This window comes from Phascolarctos cinereus, unplaced genomic scaffold (genome assembly GCF_003287225.1).
Source record: "Phascolarctos cinereus isolate Bilbo 61053 unplaced genomic scaffold, phaCin_HiC Scaffold_4;HRSCAF=312, whole genome shotgun sequence".
NCBI lineage: Eukaryota > Metazoa > Chordata > Mammalia > Diprotodontia > Phascolarctidae > Phascolarctos > Phascolarctos cinereus.
The window spans coordinates 464,729,943-464,757,152 of NW_027555847.1; the positions used below are offsets into that span (position 1 = coordinate 464,729,943).

The following is a 27,210-nucleotide window of genomic DNA, read 5'->3' on the forward strand; positions in this document are numbered from 1 at the left end:
TCCTCCTCTTATCCAAATTACTGAAGAAAAAAACCTAGCCTTTTCTTTGTAAGAGGTATTCAATTCACAAATATAGTTACCAATTCACAAAAATTCATCATGCTGTCATTCATTTCCCCACCACCAATGATGATCACTTCCCATCTAGGACAACCTCCTTAATTGCAATAGACTACCTACTGTACCTTGTCTATTCCTCCTGGGATATTTCTGTGAAAGCTCTTGGTACTCCTGTCTAGCTTCCTCCAACTGCATTGTTTTGGAAGCTGAGTAGCTCTAGATCCTCTATCTCTACATGACTCCTGGAGTTCCTTCCAATTCAGGACTCCAAAGAGACCCTAAGCTTGGAAACAGGTTCAGAAACAAGATGAGTTGGAGACTCAAAGCTACTACTGGTTGAGGTGGTGGAACTGAGCTGACCCAGGGGGTAGTAGCCTCAAAAGCAAAGGGTCCATCAAGAGCTGATGGAAATGAATAAAGAGTAAATGAAGTCCGAGGACCTGAGCTACACAACAGCATAGCATAGATATCTGAAGAACCAAATTATACGGATTTTCAACTATTCATAGTTTCAAGTCCTAGTAAACATGAATGGGTATATCTACGATAATATCCTTTTAAAATAATTTGATAAGTATATTATTTTTTAAAAGCAGCCTTCAAGACTAATACAAATACTCCATAAAAAGCTGCTCTGACCAGTTTCAACGTACAAGAATACTGCTAATAAATTATAACCAAGCTCCTCCCTAAAGTGAGTCCTGCTAAGACATCCTTCAGCCAATCACCAGAGATCTACCCTTCTCAATAACGGTTCTAAGATAAGGCCTGTGTTCTCTGGTCAGACTGTTAAATAGCAAAGGGAAATGTAAAACACTTAACAAATGATACTGAGAACTGATGTCCAACAATCTAAAATTTCTCACTAAAACAGATTTTAAATCAGGAGATGGACCATTTTGTTAGATAAAGTCAGCTCTTCTTTGCATTTTTCCTTCCAGGATATCGTTAAATGCTCTGATCTGAGCCAGATCTCTCCTCCTCCCTAACGTTTTCCCTCTCCCAATTCTTCTATTTGGAAGAACAAAACCTCAAGAACCCCTCTGATGCCATTCAAATAATCCTGCTGCCTTCACATATAGTCTCAGCAGTCCTCTGTGCCCCCAGCACAACAATTCAAGTAAAGTTGTATTTTTGTGAAACCAATGGGTAGAATGTGCACTGAGTAGGATATTCATGTACCTTTTAAACAAGCTGTTTTCTGATAGGAAGTACTATGCTCAGCATCAGTTCATCTCGTATATTTAATAATGGGCAACCTAGTCTACAAAGTTTTTAAGATCCTTAATTTTGCTATTATTACGTAATTAGAAAGACTGTCTAAACTGGTTTACCATTTGGACTATGACTGAATTTTTAACTTAACTATTCTTTATTTTAAGTCATTTTCTCCCAAATAAAGCATTTTGTTAAACACAAGTTTTGAGTGAATTTTGATTTCAAAAGGGATAACGTGTTCCCTTACATAAAACAAACTTCAGCAATTATAAAGTCTAGCTTGCCTGAAGACTGGAAATAGTTAAGTCAAACACTTAGAGAATTCTTGGCAAATTTACAATGCTGACAATCAAGCAGAGTTTTAGAATAAATATAAATTGATTCCATTCTCCCAAATAATTCCCCCATATGTACACTGAAATAGTTATTGTATTTTATACCTGTTGCTGCAAATCATATTGATAAGATTGAACTGATTCCTTGGTAAGCCTTGGTTTATCTTCAAAAATGAGTCCTCCTGTTCTTGTCCTATCACTCACAGTGCTCAGTTCATTCAAAATATTTTTGTTCCTGTTCGAAACATATAAATAATGTGAAATGTATTTAGAAAATTAAAACAAATAGTTTGTTGAAATAACATGGAATCTATGCTAAACTAAAATGGGATGACTTTGAGGTGGGGAATAGTGGACTACACATCAAAGATATCATCTTGAAAAAACCCTCAGGATGACAACAGAAGAAATAACTAACAAAAGGCCTAAAATAATAAGACCTAATATGTAAACATATTTAGACTTAATTTTAAGTACAGTAAAAAAGAATATCTAAACAGCAAGTAGGCCAGTTCAAAATGAACAGAAGATTCCTGAACAAATATAAAATTTAAAAAGTAGCAAGAGAAAATGTAATACATATAACCCTTGAACAACAAAATGTTGCGCGGGCTTAAACATTGCAAATTATAGAACACGTGATCCTTGCAACTTAAAGCAAACCTGCCATTTAAGAAGCCCAACTTAAAAAGGACAAATTAGGGACTTATTATTTACCAAACAAACAGACTCTTCACTTTATAAAATAATCCCAAACATTAAGTTGTTAGATTTCTTGATGCATTTAAAATATCACTTTATTTACAAAAATTCCATTTGCATAAACTTTCTCAGGAACGTATCTCTTGCACAAGGAATACATACATGTATATAAAATCACATTACTGAGTTTTGAATCTTGCCTCACTTAAAAAAATTTAAATTTTAGTTAAAAAACTAAAATCAATGAGAAATTTTGATGATGAAATGTGTTCCCAAAAAAAACCTAAATCAATTCTAAAAAAAAGTATCTATTTAAAATTACAAAAGATAAAGAAAAGTCAAAGAAAAGCAATGTTAACTATCTCATATTTCTCTTCAGAGCACTCTGAACCTCCTGTTCACAACAATAACAGCTGGCATTTATAGACTGCTTTAAAGTTTGCAAAGCTTTTTACAAATATTATCTCATTTTAACTTTATAACAACCCTGAGAGGGTAAATGTTATTATTATCTCCATTTTTTGGAGAGGAGAACGAGACAGATGGAGATTAACTTCCTCGAGGGGCCAGATTTGACCTCTGGTCCTCTTACCTCCAGCACACTCTATTTTTTTTTGCCTTTTTTTCGGTGAGGCAATTGGGGTTAAGTGACTTGCCCAGGGTCACACAGCTAGTAAGTGTTAAGTGTCTGAGGTAGGATTTGAACTCAGGTCCTTCTGACTCCAAGGCCAGTGCTCTATTCACTGCGCCACCTAGCTGCCCCTCCAGCACACTCTATTAGGCCACCTAGCTGCCCACCTAATGACCAGGAGAGGGGGAAAAAAATCTAAAAGCACTTTTACTTCATAATTCTAATGTAATCAATGGATAAAGGCCCCCAAAACAAAACAATCTAAGGCTACTATCAAAATAGGCAAATGAGAATCAACAAGATGGACGCAAATAGTTGAATCCATGCTACACTCCAATTTCAAGACAGCTTATTATAATACCAAGGGGTTTCTCCAGATATCATCAGAAAGCAACTTTATTAAAATATGACACAATATTCTGAACTACAACATGTCATGAGGCAAGTAATACTAGAAGGACAAATGCAAACAAGTAGAACAGTACTGGTATGGAGTAGGAAAAAGCGTAAGAAAATAAAACTTCCCAGTGGTTTTCTGGCAGCAGCATTCAGGTAAGTGGATTAGCCACACTGTTTCTAGTATTCTAAATAAAAGCAACCCTAGAGTGGAAAAGGACAATTGATTTTCTTTGCTCTAATTCCATTTTCTTGAAGAAACCTCAAATCAAACTGACATATTAAAATTAATTTTGACAGTCTGGAATGCTAGGGCAAAACCATGTAAGATGGTATTCAGGATTTATAAACAGGCTAAGTAGAAAGCACTTAATTTAGGGTCAAAAAAATCATTTGTTAAAAGTTGGTGGAGGATACTTGATTTATCAATGCATAAATGAAAAAGATCTAACAGTCTTCACCTAATCACAAGCTTAACATGAAACAATGAACTAATAGCTATTTTTTTTAGGTTGCTAAAATAAACAATACAATCTGAGATGACACTAAATAAAAGCAGTGTCCAGGACGTAGGAAGTAGTGTTTCCAGTGTTTTCTGAGCTGGCTGGACCACAGGAAAAGTATCAGATACAACTCTAGATATCATAATTTAGGAGGCAAGAAAAACTGTAGCATTTTCTTCCATTTTCAAGTCTAAGGATATTTTTCAAAGTAATAGTTAAAATAACAATGAATACTACTTTTTATGCAAATGTTTTGAGTCCTAAAGTCTCCTATCTACCAATGTAGCTACAACACAAAAAAGTAACCTGACAATCATAAAAATGTGATAGGTAAGGATGAATTAATTTTCAAATAAAATCATCCAATGATCTTTTACACCACGGGTAGGGAGGCTAGGGTAAGGATTGAAGGGAAAAGTAGAAAAGAAAATACTTAATAAAACAAAATCATTGACATCTAAATCCGTTTTATATTTTCCACTGTCTACCATTCATCCTACCCCCTTGGTCAATGTTCATTTGTGAGTTTCAAAAAAACATATTAAAATTAAGTGTTAAAAGTAAACATTATGCACTGAACTAACTATCCACAGAGGATAAACCAAGTGGACAAAGAATGTCTACTCTCCAGATTATGATATACAATTGGATGGTTCAACAATTCAAACGCCTTGGACTGACACCAAAGACAGACAATAAGCTGGATCCAGAACTGAACATGAGGAAGACACTATGGAATGGACTACTATGGAAAAACTGTGCAATGCTTGCAATGACCCCAAGCTTCTCCATGAAACAAACACCCATCTCTTTAACATCAATATTCTTTCAGTAACAGCTACAAGTCATAGAATACTAGCTCCAAAAACACTAACGTTAAAGAGTCAAATGCTAGGTGTGAGTGGGCTGCAACAAATCACCCATGAAAAGCTGTATAAAAGTGCCTCATCACCAGGGGGACTTACTATCGGAAAAGGAGGTAGACCAGTTACTCAAGTAAATAAGAGACAAGAATGCCATAGGATGGGAATGTATGAATAGGTTGATATCTGGAACATTAGACAGTGTTCTCAACACAGATCTAATAAAGAATGTTCAAATATGTAAACAATAGTCAACAAACACATATACACACACAAATACATATACACACAATAAGATTCTACAATAGAAAGCAGTTAATTTAGAAAGGGTTAATGTATTTAAAATCCCTCCCAAAATTATGTTATATAGACTTACATAATGGGTCCCACTGGTTCACAAGCATCAGGGCCACTAGCAAAGGTTGGTGGAGGTATTCCCATCATTCCTGGGTTATCTAGACAAAATAAGAAAATATGTAGTCAATCTGAGATATCTATAAAACAAACAAACAAAAAAATTTAAGAGCACCTAGAGCAAAGGCATATGAAAAAAATCAACAACAAAAAAAATGACCAAATAACTACAAAAAAATTTTAATCATGTTGCTCTGCTTTACCAATTCAAAAGGAAAAAAATAATACATCACATTTTCTAAAAACAACTTAAAAGGTAGTAAAGCAGTGATCTGTATTGTGCATCACTGTGGATTTCAAAATAACATATTTTTTAAAAATAGCTAACATGATAATACAAAGGCACTTATTACTTTTCTTATAAAAACTTTTTAGAAATCTCTTTTCATATTTTCCACCAAGAAACCAAGTCTCCTTTCTGAACCAAGAGGTAATATACTTACTGAAGCATTAACTTACAATATACAAGACTGGGATCCAAAGGATTCCTGGCCCCATAAAAATAGTATGCTTCATCATAAGGAGTTCGATAGTTGAGCAAAGATGATGCAGGTGGAGGGGCTAGGGGTGGAGGTAGTGAGGTAATCCTATACCAAAATAAAGTTAGAAAATCCATTTCATATTTCATTGTATAACTTACAGAAATTAAGATTAAAAAGGCCCCATATAGCAGAATTTTATTGTTGCAAATCTAATATTTGCTATAATGTGTCCTAATATAATACAGATTCAAGTGTAATTGGAATAAGAAATTAAATCCCCTCATTTGAGGCATATGTTGATACAAGAAATAATTTAGATGGATTTAGTTAGGATCCAAATGCAAAGTTTCTTTTTTTTAATGCTTTACTCTTAGATTCAAGAGAACAGAATTTCTACTATGTCACTAAAGTCCCTTCCACTTCTAAATTTGTGAACCCATAAAGAAAGTGATGAATTAATTTCCTTTTAAAACACATTTGATTGAAAGTAGAAACTTTACCCCTTCTTCAAAAAGAGGCCTGTTAACCAGCCTCTTTTGTGCATCCAAAATAAAGCAATGCTCATAATTTAAAACAAACAAAAAAAACACCTGTAAAGCATAACAATTAGTCTTAAGTTAACTTCTGGCTAAGCAAAAGGAATTTGCTACTTCTTGCCAAAAAACAAGATTTATAGAACTTTTATATATGAGAGCTTTAAATAACTGTCTTCAAACAAAGAAGAAAAAACCACCAGTTTTAAATCATGTATGATAAAAAGTCATTTGTAATAGCAGCAGTAGTAAGAGAGAGATTAAGAAAAAAAGGAAAGAAATTGGGGGGGGGGTTTGGGAGAGAAAACCCTGTCCCCTACCACCAATGCACTCCAAGGTTCAGTACTAGGTGCAAATGGTGTTCTGATGCCATCCCAGGACCCCATCACCATTCTTCCTTTGCCCTCCTTCTCCAAGTACCTTCTACCACAAATGGGAGGGGAAGAAAAAATTAAGGCAAGAGGGAGAAAGCTTGAAGGAACAGAAAATGAGGTGAAAGAAAGACAGGGAGGTAAGAGAAGAGGAAAATAGAGATGGGATGAGAAAGAAGAAAAAGGAGGGAACTGGTAAATGGAAAGGAGGAATTTGTAAAAGAAGGAAAACTCATTCGACATTTTTCCTTACTACTCCTACTCACTCTCCTTTTCATGGTCTCAGGAGTCTTCCAAACACATTCTTACTCAGATGCGTACCCACAAATACATCCTCATGTACACACACATACCTATTTATAGACATAGACTCACATACATCCTACACACATTTCCATATATAAATCTACACACACACCCCTAACCACAGTTATTTGTGCATCCACACAGGAACATTCATGTTTTTCCTACAAGTCTCCTTGGCACACATATACTTCCATGTCCTCAGTCCCTCCCAAATACACAACGTACCCTTATCTCCCACATAAGTTCTACTTATATCTTGAGACATATACCCCCTGATGTATCCATCTCCCCAGATCCCACACTTACATCTCCATATGTGTCCACCATCCATACATCCCTCCATGTCCCCACAGATACATACTTCTCTTATATCTACAACTCTCCCACAGATATACCACCATGTTACTTCTAGATATCTTCCTACATACAGATCCTCTCCATGTGCCTATCATTCACCCACATATACACACATACCCTAGTAGTCCCTCTCCCACATATATAATGTCCAATGTTCCTCCCCACTAACAAGTAAATGGTGCCAATAACATTTTATCATCTATCATACACCATTTGGAAGGGAGTCATCATCACTGTTTTACAGGAAAAAAAATGAAAACTCTGACCTGAAGGAACAGTCAGGGATATAGAAGTATAGAATCTTTATTCCCAGTTCTTATGGTAGCTCTTTATAGAGGAACGAGAATGTGGTCACTCTTGGGACCCATCTCTAGCAAGGTGTATCTTTCTACAGTCACGTAGCCCTCCATTTCCCTCACACATATATATTACACACACATATGGTACATTCACAAACATACTCGTGAACTTGCACAGTGGAGTCTAAACACAAAGAAAGAGAAAAACATATACACAAGAGTCTACAAGCATGTGTATGTGTGTGTGTATGTGTATACATATAAGTATACATATATATGCATGTATACACATATATGCACATACACAAAATTATATGCATATACATACACATATACACAAAAATTATACACTCATGAACACAAACACTCATAATTATGGTATAGACCATAGGATTTGCAGGAAATTATTCACCTTACTTAAGAAGATTTTTGCTTTACAAAAGTGTTCTCAAGTAAGAAGCTATCCTAGTGGGAGTATGAGATTATTCAACTTCTTAAAATTTTATTGATATATAACTTTTTAGGAACATCTGTTATCTGCAATGGAATATTAATGTATTCTCCTTTTTGAAGTGGGGGAGATGTACAGCCCAATTCTAACCAAAATCCAAAGAAAGATTAAGCTAGGTTATTTACATGCTCTTCCAACCTTCACCTAGGTCTGCAAATGGGAAAAACTCCTTTCCAAGGTACTGAAACCACAAAGAAAAACAAAAAAAAAAGGGTAGGGGGTTAGAGGTAGGGATGAAGGAGCCAATTTCAAAAATGATGTTTTGACATAATCATGATACTTAATTAGATACAGGGTGACCTAAACATCTTGGTGAAGTTTTAAGCTTTACTTATACTGCACTAAGACTTTTGCAACACCCTATATTTAAGGTCTTTGGGAACACTGAAGTAGGATGTCTCATACTTTCTCTATTCAACAATGAGCTTCTGTCTAGATTTCTATACCTTCAGTGGAATTCCTTAAGAAGTTTTCTAAAAGAAAAAGGAAAAAAACATCCATTTACTTTGCTTCCCCAGAAATCCTTTTCTGGTACAGCTTAGCTGACTCTCCCAAGTTATTTACTTCAAAATTATTTTGAAGGACCAAAAATATGTCTTTTACACATTTCACTGGTCATCTAATCTCCTTTCCTTTTGTCTTACCTTTTCAACCAAATATCTGCAATGCAGCAAGGTAGCTGAACATTTAAGGCAATGAATAATCCTCATCTCTCTTAGCCTCTTTGGAACTTTATGAACTGTATTTAACTTTATAAACTATATATCAATATTGTTATCCAACCTGTCATTAACAGACATAAAATCTGACAATGGGTAGTACAGCACATGAAATGAAGAAAAAAAATACTTTATGAACAGAACAGTGACGGCAAGAAGAATAATTATAGTACAGACCATAGGAATAGAAAGCACAAGAAGGATTCATAATACCTTACATTTATGGATCTCAAGTAATGAATACCATTAATTCTTTAAGCCTTAGTATAATATACAACTTACACTGGATCTACAGTCTGAAAACTTATTATGATAATTGAAGCCTATCTTAGGCATTCAAGTTTTCTAAGGCCTAACTTGCCACAGAAAAGTAGCTAAAGAAAGACACCAGTTAGAATGATACACATGTAAAAGACAAAGCCATACTGGATTTTTCTTTTCATAAGAAATTAAAGGAAGAATTCAATGTTTGCCAAGTGGAAATTTCCAAAACTAGCATCACAATACAGTTTACATATTTTCAAAGAGATATTACAAAGAATGGTCATTCTAAATTAAAACCTAAAACAAATTTTAAAGTAATCAGCATTCATCTAAAAGGGATAAAAAAATGTTCAATAATTTTTCTTGGTTTCACAAAGTCAGGAACTACAGATAACAAAATCAAATGTTATAACTGAAGAAATCATTCAAAAGAACTTGACAATTCTCTAAAGATAGCATTTTCTTCATGATTAAATTCACAGATTCATCTAAATGTCAAAGATAATAGCTTACCTAATTCCTAAAAAGAAAAACATTATAAACAAGCACCTGGATGACATCATTTCACCAAGGGTAGTGTTGATCCCTTGGTTAAAGTCTTCACTTAAAGATGGCCTAGGCAGGTCAGATAAGGTGGGAAGAGGTGTCTGGAAAGCTACTTTGGGCCTTTCCGGCGGAATCTTCTCTTCAAAAAGTGAAAACTTCTTTTCATAGCATCTCGGGCTCATACCTAACTGCTTTAATCTATCAGGCTAAAAAAAAGAAAAATAAATGATTATTCTGTAAATTCACTGATGTTAATGACTGGAAGAGGTTTCAAGAGGTAATCATCTCTAACCCTAATAATATAATAATTAAATAACCCAAAAGTCCTTCAGTCAAGTAAAGTGTTACTTCACCACTTTACAGATGAGGAAACTAAGGCCCACAAAGACCAAGTGAATGAAAAGACCTAACCAAAAAAAAAAAAGTACAAAAGAAGGTGGTAGAAGCCAGGGCTCCTTCTTGTAAGAGTCATATTTCTCTCCACACAGTCGCCATGATTGATTCCATGATAGCACAGCAGAAGCCTGGGATACTGAGGAGGGAGGGAGGGTCAAAAGAAGCATACTTCCCTGGGCATCAGAATATTAACACCAACAGCTTATACTTGTATAGTGCTTTAAGATTTACAGAGGGCTTTTCTCACAACACATGGCCTGGATGTAACATCAGAAACCATGGGCTGGACATTTCTGCCATGACTAGACTTGTCACCTCAGGCAGATACCTCACTTACCTTCTCTAAACCTAGGTTTCTTCATCTGTAAAATAATGGGGGCAGCTATGTGGCACTAGGCCTGGAGTCAGGAATACTCATCTTCCTGAGTTCAAATCTGGCCTCAGACATTTATGGCAAACCACTCCGGTATTTTTGCCAAGAAAACTCTAAATGGGGTCACAAAGAGTCGGACACAACTGAAAAACAACTCAACAACAACAAAAATAATAACACTTGCATCACCTACATCTTAGGGATGTTTTGAGAAAAGGGCTGTGTAAACTATGAAGGCTATTTAAATGTCAGCTATTATTATTATTGTGAATTTTATATCCCTTTTAAGAGTGGCTCACTCACATCAATGTTATTTAAACACTGGCAAAATGTCTTACATTTACTTTCCCTATTAATCCAAAACTATCTGGGTTTTATTCAAACAGGAAAAAGTGTAAGATCCTCAAACCCCAAAACAATCTTAAATGAAAGCATACTGCTATGCCAACCACAAACTTCATCCTATTATGTATATATACACATATATACTTATACTAAATTGGTTTCAAAAACTTTCTTTATAGCAAATAGTCTCAAAAACCAATGATACCTAAGTTGTCAATAACTCAGATACAAATGGCTAGTGCCACCTTGTCACTGGAGCCCTCACCATCTCCGCTTCAAGAACCAGCGCCCTTCTCGGCTAATACTAGAAATCATCTCTAAAAGGTAAGAATGGCTTGGCCTTCAACAATGCCCTTATCTCTCATTTTGTGCATCTCCCTCAGGAGTACAAAGAGGCTCAAAGATGATACTAGATGGGAAGGATGCTCGTGAGAACTTGGGGTTCAGAAGCTCTACTTCAGCTATAATATGGAATAAATACGATTCTGTGGGTTACCTTACGAATCTCCCTAATATCTACAAACATTATTTCAAATCTCCCTAATATCTACAAACATTACTTCTCTATAATCTCTACAGTCTCTTCTGGCTTTAAAATGTTAGCATATTGAATTTTTGAGGGAAATGTATTCCATATTCCAAACAACTGGCTAAATATGAACATAACCTATCTCAAGTTAGGAGATGCCTATAATTTTAAAAGCATATGAAGAAAGAAATTTCAACCTACCATAGTATTCTTTCCTATGAAAATGCACTTAGTTTTGGATATTGAGATAAATCCCAATTATCTGTGCTAAGAAAAGAGCCCAGATGATCACAAATAATTTATATTTATCCTTGATTTTTTTATTTGATAATTTTTTTGCAGCATATTTAGCTCTCTAATAATGATTCAGGCTAAAGTTAAAATGAGTTTTGCATTTTCTGAGTACACATATGCTAGCTTCATGAAAAGGCCACCCAAAAGCATGCTAGGTGACAAGGGAAAACTAGTGCAACATTAAAAATGTAGGAAAAAAAATAACCCATATAATTTGCACAGAATCAAATATTAACCAACATACATAATTTTTGTCTTAAGTTGCTTTTGTTCTTTTTAAGGCTAAACTTTTTATAAATTTACTTTTTTCTTTTTTTAAAATACTTTTGGTCATCATGTACTATGATACATCACAAAACATGCATTAAAAGACCAAATATTCCCTTCAGCAAATAAATACTACATATCCAACTAGATAAAAATAGCATTTCAGATAAGAGAAATAATTACCTCCTTTTTACTTAGCTGCAATGACGTTAGTAATCCATTCTGCTTATAATGAGAATTGCAAAAGTGAAGTACAAATAAGATTGTTACTTTCACATCATTTTAATTTTTACAACATTTACTAAAATATATTTATCAAAAGAAAAAGAAAGTTTCTTATAAAAAGAGAAAAGTTTCCTTACAAAATATTCAAGTCTAAAAGTTGACCAAGATATGGTAGGTAAAGTGTTATCTTATGTTGTACATTAAGATAACTTTGCCTTCATACATTTGTTTTAGTACACTATCATATTGCATTTGAGAAAAGCAAAAGATAATTTTCTATTAAAATTAGAATCATGATCTAAAAAAGAAAAAGAAAATGTTTTCTTAGGAAAATTAAGAACTACTAACAACTGACTTTTTAGTCTTGTTTTATAAAATATGAACCCAGGCTGGGTACTTATTATTTTTATTATAAGAATATCATCATATTCTTATAAACCTGATTTACTAAAGTACATCTTACACTTTCTTAAGATTCCTTGCTTTTATGATTCTTTTTTTCCTCCCCTATTTTCCCCACTAAATTTTATTTTAAGCATTTATGGTTATACTTTTCATAGAAAAAGGTTCATTTAAGTGAAAAGTTAAACATAATGATACCACAAATTCTCACCGATTTCTCAGGGTCAATTTCTCCAGTAGCTGCAACACTGAGTTCTAGTTCTTTTTCTCTAAATGAAACACATTAGAAAAATAACATTTAAGTGTTACAATAACCACTATAACAAATGCAAATTGAAACATTACTAACCAGTAGCATTCCTAATTATAAGCAATTGTTATACACAGCTCGCCTCTCCAACACACCCTCTGCCAGCTACCAAAATTAACTTCCTCCAATGCACACTTCTGATCACTCTCCTACTCAAAAATCTTAGTGATTCCTTATTTTATTGCCCATAGAATAAAATGCAAATTCCTTAGCCTAGCACTGACAACCTTCCACAATATAGCTCCCATCTACTTTTTCAGCTGTATTTCACAGCACTCCTCCCTTCCCTCCTTTTTTTCTAGGTATTTTCTGTTGAGCTGTTTTCCCAAATTTAAAATGCCACCTCCATCCCCACAAATGACCCCATATTCTTGTATCACCCCCTTATCTTCCAGAATTTTCCCTTTCTTCAAAGTTTTTTTTTCCAATCTTCCCTCTTCCTCAAAAGTATTCTCTCGTCAGTCAAATTTTTCAAGAGGACTTCTCCTAATCTCTCCTTCATGCTTATCACTATGATTTTCATTTCCTTTCTTATACCTCCCTAGGAGAATAGAAAAAAAAAACATATCCTCTATTCATGAAGGAAAAACCTATTTCATTTTTTGAAAACTTCCACTCTCTCTTTGCAAAGAAAGATGAACAATACAGAATTTAATTCATTATAATCCAGCATGTATTAAGTGCCTACTCTGCTCAAGACACGACCCTACAAAGACTATGCCCTGGACCCTCAAGAAACTAGTAGGGGCAAATCAATCACTCAATAAGCATTTCTTAACTGCCTACTGTGTACCAGACATACTACTATGCCCTAGAGATGTAAATTAATTAATTAATCAATCCACAAACATTTATTAAGTGTGTACTATGAACAAGGCATTGTGCTAGGTGCTAGAAATGCAAACACAAAGAAACAACTCCCACTCTCAAGAAGCATATATTCTAATATGGGAGACCAGTATACATCTCTAAGTATATACAGGATAAATATAAAAGGAATAAAGAAGTCTCTGCCCTCAAGGAATTTATATTTTAAAAGGGATACAATATGTATTGGGGGCTGGGTGAGGTAGGACTGACTGAGTCTAGCCAAGAGAATTAGAAAATGACTCATAAAGGAGAAGGCACAGTATCTGAGCTCAACTTTAAAGAAACTAGGAATTCCAAGAGGCAGAAGGGAGGAGTTCAAATATTCTAGTATGTGGAAAAGCCCAGGCAAAGGCTGCGAGATGGGGAATTCAATGATCTGGTTTTTTTGGGGGGGAGGAGGGGGTAGGCCATGGGGTTAAGTGATTTGCCCAGGATCACACAGCTAAGTTAAATGTCAAGTGTCTGAGGCAAAATTTGAACTCAGGTCCTCTTGATTCCACGGCTGGTGCTCTATCCACTGCGCCACCTAGCTGTCCCAATTCAATGATGTATTTAAGGAATAACAAGAAAGCCAGTTTGGCTAGAAAGTGCATAAAGCAAAGAAACAGATAACAAACATGGAAAGGCAGACAAGTATGAAGGGCCTTAAAATGCCAAACAAAGCAGTTCATATTTGATCCTAGAAGTAGGAAGGAGCCACTGGAATTTACTGAGGGAGTCACACGATCAAGCCTGTACTTTGGGAATATCACTTTGACAGCTCTGTGGATGATGGATAGAAGAGAGGAAACTTGAGAAGGCTAGACTTAGAAGGCCAATGAAATAATCCAGACAAGAGGTGATAAAAGCCCGAAACAGGATGGGAACCATGTAAGTAGGAAGAAGGGAGGTGAGAGATTTCACAGAGGCAGAAACAAAAAGATTTGGCAACTGACTGGATATCTGGGGCTAGGAAAGAGTGAAAATGATCAAAGATGACTCTGAGTTGGTGAGCCTGGGGAACAGGCAGAGCAGCGGATAGAGCCCTGGGCCTGGGGTCAGAAGGACCTGAGTTCATATTCGGCCTCAGACATTTAGTAGTTGTGCAATCCTAGACAAGTCTTTCAACTACTCTGTTTGCCTCAGTTTCCACAACTATAAAATGGGGATAATAAAAGCACCCACCTCCTAGGGTTGCTGTGAGGATCAAAAGAGCTAATAATTGTTAAGTGATTAGTACAGTTCAGCACATAGGAGGCACTTAATAAATGTTTGCTGCCTTCCTTCCTATAAGGATAGGGATGCCACAGGAAGCAGGGAAGGAGGAACAGATGATGAGGTTGGTTTTCATGTTGAGTTTGAAATGCCTACAGGATATCCTGTTAAAAATGTTTGATAGGAAGTATTAGAAACAAAGGGTGAAATATATGTCAGGAGTGCCTGGTTTTTTGTGTGTGCCATGGACCTTTTTGATTGTCTGGGGAATTCTGTGGTCTCCTTCACAGAGTGTCTTTAAACGTTTCAAATAAAATATGGAGAATTTCAAAGGAAACAAAAAAAAATTTGATAGGCAGTTAATGATATGGAAGTGGAGAAAAAGAAAGAGATTAGGATTAGATATATAAGTATTTCACATAGTAACTGAACCCATGGGAGTTGATGAGGTCTCCAAAAAATAAAAAGCAGGGACAGAAGAAGACCCAAGACAGAGTCATAGATCTATCCACAATGAAGGGGCTGAATATGCATGATGATTCAACAAAGAAGGCTAAAGAGTGGTCAGACAGGTAGGAGAACCAAGAAAGAACAGGGTCATAAAGAACTTGATAGGATGGACTAGCCAGGAAGAAAGGAGAGAAATACAGTACATAAATAACTATAAAGAAGTTAGACTAAGAACAAATGCTTAGGGAGAGGCCAAAGAGGTATAAGAAATTCAAAGCATCTCCAGAGTTAGAAGGGATCTAAGAGACCATCTAGTCCTACCTGAACCAGAAGAATGTCTTCTATTCCATGTCTGCAAGTGTCTCTGGAGGAATACCTTGAGTGAAAGGGAAAAACCACCTCTAAAAGCAGACTATTCATTTTGGGGTAGCTCTAACTCTAAGGAAGTTTTTCCTTAAACCAAGTTTAAATCTACTTCTGTATAACGCTACCTAAGGCTCCAAATTCTACCCACTTAGACCAGGTAGAATGAGTATTATACCTCTCTCAATGACAGACCTTCAAATAATTGAAGACAGCTCTCATGTTCCAATTAATAACTTTATGGCTGGATTCACAGCCACCTCACCCTCCTCTGGATACACTGCAAACAATTTCTTTTCTCAAATGTCACTCTCAGGAAGTGAACACAATATTCCACATGTGATAGGACCAAGTCTATACTCTCCCATGTTTGAGGATAAAGGGAAGCTTCCTAGAAAAGGATGCCCCAGAAGTAAGGATGCCCCTTGAAAGAAGATGAGAATGTCAGCAGCTACAGCTACAGAGGAAGGCCATCACTGCAAAACAGATATACAATTCCAGAGTCAGAGGAGAAATGATTTGAATTAAAGAATGATAAATTAAGGAATGCCTTTGGATTAAGGAACAGCTTGGTCGGAACACAGAATACGTGTAATGAGAATTAGGCTGTAAAACTAGTAGGTGAGAAGTAGATGGGACATGGCCTTGAAAACCAGACTAAAGAGTGTGCATTTTATTCAATATGCTTCTATGAAAACCTACTAAAGAGTCCTATGTATAGATATTCAGTACTATATATTGAAATTAAAGTGACTTCATAATAAGGTATTTCTAATTATAATAGCTTCCATACATTTTTTAAGTCTCTACATAATCTGATTCAAAGATATCTTTGATCTTCTAAGAATCATTCTAACAATCATTCAACAAAAGGTGTAATTGTTCACTAATAATCACCACTGGACAACAGAAACAGGCATCTTTTAATGTAGGAAGTACAAACACTGAAAGAATAAAATTAGTTCTCAAATTCCCACACTGACCCCCCCCAAATACACACACACACACACACACACACACACACACACACACACACACACAGAGGTGTGTGTGTGTGTGTGTGTGTGTGTGTGTGTGAGAGTGTGCATGTGTAAAAACTTACATTCTACTTGCTTTTCTTACTCAGACAGCTTGATAACACTAATGATCATCTGTAATGTAAATACTCTCTAGTAAAGTTTAATAAGAAAAATACTCTTTGGAGAATACAAAAATTTTTCTACTTGTTCATTTACCATAAGTTTTCTCTGTTTGTTGTTGTATTTGCATATATTAGTATATAATATATACTGTTTTTTTGCCTCTTTTTGTATTCCCAGAGCTCAGCATGATGCCTGACACATAACAGGTACTTAAATTTTTATTAACATTGCTTATTATTGAGAAGCAGCATGGAGCAGAGTAGAAAGAGTCAAATTTGTAGTTAGAGGACTTTCGTTCAAATCCTGCCACTGTTATTATTCCCAACCTGGGACAATCCAGTTAAGATTTCTCGGTTTTAGTCCACTCATTCATAAAATAAAGAGACTGGACAAGATGACTATTGAAATCCTGTCCAGCTCTAATTTATGATCTATCTATAGCTACGGATATAGATACAGGCATAGATAATATACATACCCAGATACCCAGAGAGGGCAAGAGAATGAAACAATGACAGTGGATAATATTTCTTTTTTCATGTCTAAGAAGATAAAACTCATTTTGCTTATCCCTAGAAAAGAAACTATGGATAGGTGGATATTATTTTTTAAAACTATATGAAAATAATAATGTAAAGACAATAATCTAAAGCTTTAAAATACCTATGTAAAATAAATACATATCCACATTTTTACCTCTTGTTACTTTTTTCACTAAGAATGAGAAAATTCTTTTTAAGTAATCTCCCTACTATATTTGACTGGTTTTCATATTGGAAAATGGCAGACGGGTAATTTTATAATGATAAGTCATATCTGGGGAGAGAGCCATGGTAATGGGCAACAGCATTAACTAAACATGCTCAAATTGTTGCCAAACTATAAGAACAATTTTTACATTTATAGAATCAGAGAGAAGTAATCGTTGGGTGGTAGACAGAAAGTAAGACTCAGAAGGAAGAAGACCTGGATTCATCTCCTGCCTCTGACATTTAATAGCTGTAAAAGTCAAAGGTTAACTCTTAGTACTCTAGCCAATTCTCTAAGACTACAAGTTATAGAGAAAATGCCAATCTCTATTGGTAGAGGGAGTTTCTTCACCAGAGAGCTCCTTATAGCAGTGAAATGGTAAGTCCAATTCCAGCCCCAAGAAATCATAGAATAAGAGAAAGCTAGAAAGGATCTTAAGAGATCAATTCATCTAACATTATCATTTTCCAAGAAAGTTAAGTGACACCCAGAGAGGCCAATAAGCATCTCATTTAAAAGGTAACATGATACATTAAGGCAGAAAATTATATTTCAAGTTAGAGGAACTATGCTCAACTACTGCCTGTAGGCAAGTCTTTTAACCTCTCTGGGCTCCTATTCTTGACTTGAAAAATTATAGTGTCTAATTAGATGGTCCCTAGGGTCCCTTCCAACTTGAAATCTATAATCCTATAATCTACAGAGGAAATCAGTATCAGAGACAATATCAGAACCCAAGTTCCCAGTTAAATGTTGGTTTATTTCCTCACCAAACCACAGAATAAGTTATTTCTTGTTAATATTTTGATTCAGAAAAATGGAAGATTTTCAATTACCTTCTCTTATTCTTCTGCTGCTGAGCTATTTGTTCCAACAGTTCTTGTCTATACTTTTCTTTCCTTCTCCGGATAGTATCTCGATCTTGACTTGCTAGAGGTTAAACGAATGTAAGAACAAATACAACTGGAAACTTAAATAATTCTCTAGCCCACTCACTACGATAGCTGTTCTAAATTTCTCTTCTCTCCTCTATCCACCTCCCCCCTGTACTCCTTCCCCTTAGCCTCTCAAGTCTTCAAAGACCTGGCTTTATACCTCCCCAAGAAAATGGAAACCATTCACTATGAGCTCCCTCTTCTCATCTCATAAATTCATAACATCATCTTTCATTAATTCTTCCTTTAGTCCAATTCTTAATAAAGATTATCTTCTCTTTATAAGGTTAATTTGTCTACATCTCCTCTTGGATCCGACCCCTCCTGCCCGTTGTGGCTCACTCTCTCCACTAAAATACTTTCTATATCACTAATATTCAGTCTCTCCTTAACCCTCCCAAGATTAACTTATACTTGCTTTAGATATATTTTTGTATATATTCACATATATGCATATCTTTCCCACCTACATAAACTGAGGCAGAGAATATTTAATTTGTGTCTACAAAAGTTCCCTATTTTCCACTAATTCACACATAAGATTTCATCCTAATTCCCCCTATACCTACCCAATGTTATCTCTCACTACTAATCAACTTCACAGAATAACTGTTACTCTCCTCTCTGATCAACCTAATCTCTGAGCCACACTTTTGTTTCAAAAGTATTCCCTCCAGGGGCAGCTAGGTGATACAGTGGATAGAGCACCGGCCCTGGAGTTGGGAGGACCTGAGTTCAAATTCGGCCTCAGATACATAACTCTCACTAGCTGTGTGACCCTGGGTTAAGTCACTTAACCCCAACTGCCCTCACAAAACATAACAAACAAATAAATAAACAAAAGTAAAAAGTTGGATAAATAAAGATGAAAAAATTAAAATTAAAAAAAAGTATTCTCTCCACTTAGAATGTCAGAGAATGTTATCCCCCTCCATTGATCCAAATCCTACCAATTCATGTAGGCCCAACCATAGTCTCACTTTTTCCATAAAACTTTCCTTCAATATTTATACTAAAGCACTATTTCTCTTCTCTGAAATCTCTGTAACAAGCACTGTCTGTACCTTTTGGTATATACTTCCATTTAGAAAACATATATTATACAGTGTCTATTTTTCCCCAATAAAACTGAAAGTTCTTTTAGAAAACAGATTGGTTTATATTTATTTAATAACCCTTACAACATATACTACAAGTTTTTGATGACAATAATAACCATAATAATAGTTAATATTTATATTATTTATGTGCTAAGTACCTTACAAATATAAAAGCATTTAATTCCAAAAACATTCATATTAACAACTATAGTAGGAAAGGCTAAAGCAGTTACAAGAAAATCTGATTTATGCAGAATTCAAACAACCAGAAGATTAGAGTGCCAAACTATATTTTACACTCAGCTTTAATAACAAATAAGCAAAGTGATGTCAGGGATTTAATTTTTAAATTAACGCTAAAAAAATGTGAGCCCAGTCTATACATGTTCTATATTTATAGTAACTATATAATTATAATTTGTCTTCATAATAAGTAAGGCCTAGCATTTTATCACCAGGGGCAGCTACGTGACTCAGTGGATAGAACACCGGACCTGGAGCTGGGAAGACCTGAATTCAAAAATGACTTCAGACACTTTTACTAGCTGTGTGACCCTGGCCAAGTCACTTAATCTTGTTTGCCTCAGTTTCCTCATGGGAAATGGTAAACCACTTAGCATTTTTGCCAAGAAAACCCCATACAGGCTCACAAAAAGTAGGACACTACTGAATGACTGGACAACAAAAACATAGCCACATAAATGCTTTTGCTTATATTATTTTGTCTCCCTTAAATGCCCTCTTTTCTTCTTTCCACATTATTTAACTCATATACTTTCTCCTAAGTTCAGGTAAAGTCCCACCAGCCTTTTTCAACTGTAACTGCCCTATAATCTCTTCATATCCATCCCACATCTCCCTCCTGAGTTCTATTCCTACACATTTACATTCAACACTGAACTAGCTACCTAGATATCAAATGGGTCAACTCTAGAAAAAGGCTGTCATTCACTCTCTTAACAGAGAAAAGGACCAAGAACCTTATCTGTTCTACTCAGTTAACCATACCTCTGCACAAATGTTTACAGGGTTCTCCTCTAAACTCCTATCTGGGTCACCAGTCATATTGAGAGTCCAAAGAGAAAGCTGTAACTCCTTAGACCAAGGAACTCACTCTTCTCCTTTATGGAGCAAGCCTCAGGGTGGTTCCCCTTTTGCATTGGTCAAACTAGTTATCAACCCCTCAAAAAAATTTTTTTTAATTCCTTAGCATACTTTGTTTTCTACTTACAAAATTTTGTTATTTTATCTTATATCCCTAAAATATTAGGAAGAACCCTCCCTATTTCCAAAAGTGTGATGATGTTCGGGTCTGCCCAAGTGCACTATTTTCCTTGTAGCACTCTATTTTTATAGATAAAATATTTCTTTATCTTAAGCAAAAACAACAAAGATGAGCCCTCAGATCCCACTCTTATCATCCCATTCTTTCAAACAATGCCCTAGAATCCTGGGAACTAGAAAACTGAAATCCCTTCAAAATGTACCAGAGATGGGACCTTTTTACATATAAAAAAAGAAAATCTTTTAAGAGCTAAAAGCTGAAAATTGTTTGTTCCTAAAACTTGGGGATTCTAACCCCTCAGGATGCTGCTACTGGGGGTGGGGGGAAAAGCAGGAGTTAACACAGATGCTGGCACCCTTGTCTCCTCCCACAACTAGCTCTTCTGAGAGAGAACCTCTCCACTGACTAGAGATTTGACAGAAAGCTACCTCTGGCCTTGCAACCCTACCTGAGACCTCAATTTGGGGGGAGCTACTGGTCTTTCCCTGCCCCCGTTTTCTCACCCTAACCAATCTGAGACCCCAAACATCTAATGTCTCAGACACAGGCCTGTAAAAATTTCATTTCACCTCCTCCTTACACCTGTCTGGCAACCACTTACTGGTTACAAACAAACCCATCAATAAATTTCACTAGGACAGCTAAGTTGTATGCATGTGCCCTCCTTGTTAATGCCCTATTTAATTATTATATAATCATTCCTTAGGAAAACTGCCACTAAATGTAATAAGAAAAACTGATCAAATATCCTTCTCAATTATTTTCTATGAGCCCCAAAAGTAACCCTGACTTATCTGAAGAAAATAGGGCACTAAAACACAAAAAGAGCATGCTGACTAAATTTTAAAAATACATAAAATTACTACATTTAAAAAAAACAAACAAGATAAATAACAATTTCACAAGTTTGTAAAATTCTCATAAAGCTAATATTTCACTACTCTAACAAAAAGTGTTTCCCTTAAAAATAAGTAAGGGGCAGCTAGGTGGTGCAGTGGATAGAGCACCGGCCCTGGATTCAGGAGGACCTGAGTTCAAATCCAGCCTCAGACATATAATACTTATTAGCTGTTGATCCTGGGCAAGTCACTTAACCCCACTGCCTAACCAAAAAAAAAAAAAAAAGAAAAGAAAGGAACATTAAAAATAAATAAAACTTCAATTAAAATCTCACATAGGCCTAGCCATACTAAGATATCACAAAAATGTGTATTTCAAACACAGAATACAAAATATTTCTGCAAAGTCCTCGTCAGTAAGGAAATGTATACATACCAAAAATCATCCCTGCAAAAGGACTCTCAGTTTTAACACTGGCAGACTTTGATCGTTCATCAGCAAGATGGCTATTACGCACACTGGTAACAACAGGAAATGAAAATTAATCAGAATCCAAATAACATACAAGCAAAAATGCTGTAATAAAATATGAATATGTCACTTATTCACAGATTTTTAAAAGTCAGTAGAATGTAGTATATCTTGGCAAATTTACAACAAAATCATGAGCATTCTTTTTCTGTTTCTGTGCAGGTTACAAGGAAAGTAACATACTCTTGTGCAAGCAATAGCAAGGTTTAGCTGTACAGGGCTCTTAACTCACAGAGAGCTCTGCTCCACACTGAAAATTCCACCCCTGAAAAAAGAAATACTCAAAGGAACTTCCTATGAAAGTGAAGATTTTAACAAGTAAAGTTCTCATAAACTAAAAGAAAAATTGGTGTTTTTCCCCCCACACTTAGAAAAGAGAATAATCCCAAAAGATTTCCTGGGACACATGAACCACAAATAACTGTGATCTGTTTCCTTCAAAAGAGGATCCCAATTACTTGTAACTAAAAGAGGACATTTTCTTCTCTCTGATGTTGACTATTTAAAATCTTGTGATTCTATTTTACTCAAAGGAAAATATTCATCTCAAAATATAACTAAATTCAGTATAATCTGTAGGTTCTCAAAATTAGTGTCTTACACATGACATATGGATAGGACAACCATACACCCCACAATTTTATAGAAGAGTCCCAATTTCAAGAGAAAAAAAAGTATTCTTTTAACAAGGCCTTACAAATAAATCTTTTCTCAGAGCCCACATGTACTGATTTTTGGTCCAGAAAATATGATCACCAAACATATATATGAAAGAAAGAAGTCATACAGCCCTTTCCTTCTCCTAGAAATACTGAAACTCACAATTATAATGAGTTACAAAAAAGTTAAATCCTAAAAAAATTTTCATTTTAGCAAGGCATATGTACCAAGAACTGACTCACAGAGAAAAAAATACTACTTCATACAAGCAGTAAACTTCCAAAAAATTTTTTTAACAAAAACAAAAATATATTGTCCTACAGAAACACATATGATTAACTGGAAAGAAATCTTTAGCTCCTCTGTAATTTTGAAATACTTTAAATGTATTTCTATCAGACTAACTTATATTTCATATGATACAAGATTCTTATTTCTAAAAATGTTGTGAAGGATTTATAATACTGATACTATCTGATGTCTTTAATATAAGTTACATACAGCAATTTTTTAAAGAAAAAAGTGCTATGACCTAATAAATATTCCTTCTAAAGCAAATCTCACCTCCCTATCCTAACAGCTTTTTTAATGACTTCCTCTAGGATCAAGAAACCCTGGTAATAAATACATATGTTCAGGGACAGCTAGGTGGCACACTGGATAGAGCTCCAGCCTTGGAGTCAGGAGGACCTGAGTCCAAATTTGGCCTCAAACACTTGACACTTACTAGCTATGTGACCCTGGGCAAGTCACTTAACCCTGATTGCCTCAACCCTCCCCCACCAGGAAAAAAAAAAAAAAAGGAAATAAATACATATGTTCTCCACTCAGTCGTTTCCAGGGAGTTGCAGTTTCCCCAATGAAATGACTGAAGGATAAAATTAAATTACATATTATACCTGTTATTTCCAGCCGATGAAACACGTATGTTTGATTTTTCTGGAAAATCTTCCTCATATTCCATAGGAGGAACTCTCTCTTGTCTGTTTCTGTACATCCTTAAAAATACATGGGCTTATAAAGCATACTCCATCTACAGTGGAACCTCTTTACATCTCCCAAGTTTGGTTTTTTACATTAGATATACATATATGTATTTATATAGATATAGATATATATAGCTATACATTAAATGGAGCAGAATGTTATAATGAAGTTTCACTGTAAACACACACTAAAATCAATTACAATAGGACGATACAAATAAAATCTACCAGTGAGCAAAAGGGCAAACATTTACTTTAGATATTTATAATATTTATTTAGAATGTTCAATTAACTATAAATTATCTCAGTATGACTTCTACAAATTCAAAATGCAGATTACACTCTTTCAATATTATTCATAACAGAAAATCCTTACCAATTAGCTATTTATTTAAGGAGCTAAGTACTCCCTAAGAGATCAGAATTCAGAAAAGCCAGGCATTATTTCAACACAGAGATAAACAATAAAAATACCACATTAGCCTTATAAATATTTTAAACCAAATGGAATATAGGTTGGGCATCAAATCATCGGAACATTTGTTTAATACCCTTAATTACAAGAAATATTATATCATAAGATGATGAAAACTGCATTAGAAACAGGATATATCAGGTAAAGAAACTAGGTTAACTTTTCTTCATTAAAATTCTTTTTTTTAAATTATGACTCTTAGATAACATTTTACTTATTCAGCTTTTTTTTTCCATTTGGCAAACACTGATTTCTTCAGTTGACTTTCTCCTAGGGAGAAATCAACATGATATTTTATTTTACATCCACATTTATTGGCATCCGTAATATAAGTCTAGTTCTGCTAGTAATACTATGTTAATTGTAAATGCTAAATTAGAATTATCATATGTTATTTTTCCCATGGGCCCTACCACAGAGATAGGAATTTAAATTATCTTATTTTTCACTCTTTACAAAACCACCATACATAGTCTTTACTTCATAAACTCTAAAAAGTAGCATCAATGAAGGAGACTGAAACCCAGGATTCTGGCTTTTATTATTAACAGCTTGGCCAGATACACAATCTCTCCTACTCCTTACTTCTTCATCTGAATCAACAAAAGCCTTCATGAGTCACTTTCAAAATATTAATTTCATTTTCATTTCAATTTGTCGGATTTTATTTCAAACCTAAAGTCTATGCACCAAAATGTTCTTGACTCCTACAGCTTTGCATTGTTTTCCAGCGCTTTCTCTCCAAAAGTATTCAACAAACAGCAACTCAAATTAAGCCTTAATTCAAAAATGTCTCCTGATGTACGTAGTTAAATTCACTGTTGGCATTAGGATTAAACATATTTTAAAAGTACATTAGAAAAATAATCAGTTATATAAAAATACAAGAATTTCAAGTGCAAAAAGAAGTCTGGGTCACAGAACAAAAAGGAAACGCAAAGAAGTACTGAAATCTATCATGACTGAAACTTCCATTGATTACTTAGTAGCCACCAGCTAACTCAAGTTTTAGGTGAGTTTTAACTAGCATTTTAACTGTAGATTACCTTTATATGGCATGAGATCTATGCTTTAGAGAAGGGAAGAATTTATGACCAAACAAGAGATAGAGAGCATTATGAAGTGCAAAATGGTATAATTTTAATTACATTCAATTAAAAAGTTTTTGCACAAGCAAATCCAATACATCCAAGATTACAAGGAAAACAGAAAGCTGGAAAACAATTTTTACAGCAAGTATTTCTGATAAAGGCCTCATTTCTCAAATATATAGAGAACTGAGTTAAATGTATTAGAATACAAGTCATTCCCCAACTGATAAATGGTCAAAGGATATGAACAGGCAGTTTTCAGATGAAAAAAATTAAAACTATCTAGAGTCATAGGAAAAAATTCTCTAAATAACTATTGGTTAGAGAAATGCAAACTAAAACAATTCGGAGGTACCACCTCACACCTATCAGATTAGCTAACATGACAAAACAGGAAAATGATACATGTTGTAGAAGATGTGGGAAAATTAGGACACTAATGCACTGCTGGTGGAACTGTGAACTGATTCAACCATTCTGGAAAGCAATTTGGAACTATGACCGAAGGGCAATCAAACCATGCTTACTCTTGGATTTAAAAAATACCACTACTAGGTCTGTATCCCAAAGAGGTCATAAGAAAGGAAAAAAGGACCTACATGTACAAAAATATAGCAGCTCTTTTTGTGGTAGCAAAGAATTGGAAATTGAGGGAATGTCCATCAATTGGGGAATGGCTGAACAAATTGTGGCATATGAATGTAATGGAATACGGTACCATAAGAAATGAGGAGCAAGCAGATTTCAGAAAAACCTGGAAAGATTTACATGAACTGATGCCAAGTGAAGTGAGTAAAACCAGAACATTGTACACAGTGACAGCAACACTGTGCGATAATCAACTATGATAGACTTAGCTGTTCTCAACACTACAATGATCCAAGATAATTCCAAAAGACTCATGATGGAAAATGCTATCTACATCCAAGAAAAGATCTATGGAATCTGAATGCAGACCAAAGCATACTATTTTTCACTTTTTAAATTTTTTTCTTTGCAATTTTTTCCCTTTTGTTCTATTTCTTCTTTCACAGCATGACTAATATGAAAATATGTTTAACATGATTGCACATGTATAACCTATCTCAGATTACTTGCTGTCTTGGGAAGGGAGGAGGGGAAGGAGGAAGGCAGAAAAATTTGGAACTCAAAATGTCATAAAAAATTAATGTTGGAAACTATCTTTACACGTAATTGGAAAAAGTAAAATTCTATTAAAAAATAAATCAGAATGAGATCTATGTAGCTAGGGACAAAACCACTGTGCTAGGCATTGGAAAAGATACGAAGACAAACAAGACAAGGATCTTTCTATACAGAATTTACTAATCTAGTTCATAGTTCAGCAGAAGGTTGAAGGCAGAGGGAGTAGTCAGGGGAATCCCTCCTTACCTACTAGGAGTATGGCCAAAATTTAAGCAGATTACAAGAAAAATAAAATAACCTTATTGATCTTCAAATATCGAAAATGATGGAAAAAATTAAGTTTGGGACAAATAAAAAAAACAAGACAAGGGAAAATTTATTTTCTTTTTAAAAGGAAATGCTGAGGCCTTCTAAGTGATATCTTGCTAGTTGTCAAGGCAACTAAAGAATATTTCAGCATTGGTAGATTTTTCTTTTTAATTATAATAAGTAGATTAGGTTTCTTACAGACATGGATCCTGTCGAAAGAAATTCAAATGGAATGAAAAAGTTTATAATACAAAAAAAAAATCACCCACAAGATAGGGTAAATTGGAAAGTCAAATCACTCTGAATGTGTAGCATTATTTCCATGAAATGAAAGAATATAACATTATTTAATGTTTTAGTTAAAAAAATAAGCAAAGCTTGTCTTTTTATTGTCTACAAATGTTTTGTTGTTTTTATGGTTTTTGTCCTTC

The 27,210-nt window shown here is 34.8% G+C and overlaps 1 protein-coding gene across 15 annotated transcripts in view; it reads right to left on the reverse strand.

Annotated features, from left to right (window-relative positions):
- Window positions 1–27,210, reverse strand: part of CSPP1 (centrosome and spindle pole associated protein 1) — a 141,288-nt gene that overhangs the window by 55,597 nt on the left and 58,481 nt on the right. For 8 of the 15 annotated variants that reach the window (XR_013486215.1, XM_078153368.1, XM_078153367.1 and 5 more), the window contains 9 exons: window positions 23,671–23,769; window positions 22,016–22,098; window positions 18,257–18,350; window positions 12,553–12,610; window positions 11,898–11,936; window positions 9,478–9,716; window positions 5,582–5,709; window positions 5,085–5,163; window positions 1,719–1,848 (listed from right to left, as the gene is read on the reverse strand). Coding sequence is in view for 14 of the 15 variants with exons in the window: in XM_078153368.1 (XP_078009494.1) it covers window positions 1,719–1,848; window positions 5,085–5,163; window positions 5,582–5,709; window positions 9,478–9,716; window positions 11,898–11,936; window positions 12,553–12,610; window positions 18,257–18,350; window positions 22,016–22,098; window positions 23,671–23,769 (949 nt within the window). In the remaining variant the exon portion in view is untranslated. The remainder of the gene's footprint in view (window positions 1–1,718; window positions 1,849–5,084; window positions 5,164–5,581; window positions 5,710–9,477; window positions 9,717–11,897; window positions 11,937–12,552; window positions 12,611–18,256; window positions 18,351–22,015; window positions 22,099–23,670; window positions 23,770–27,210) is intronic. The other 7 variants (XM_021002068.2, XM_021002059.2, XM_078153375.1 and 4 more) reach the window with 5 other exon arrangements.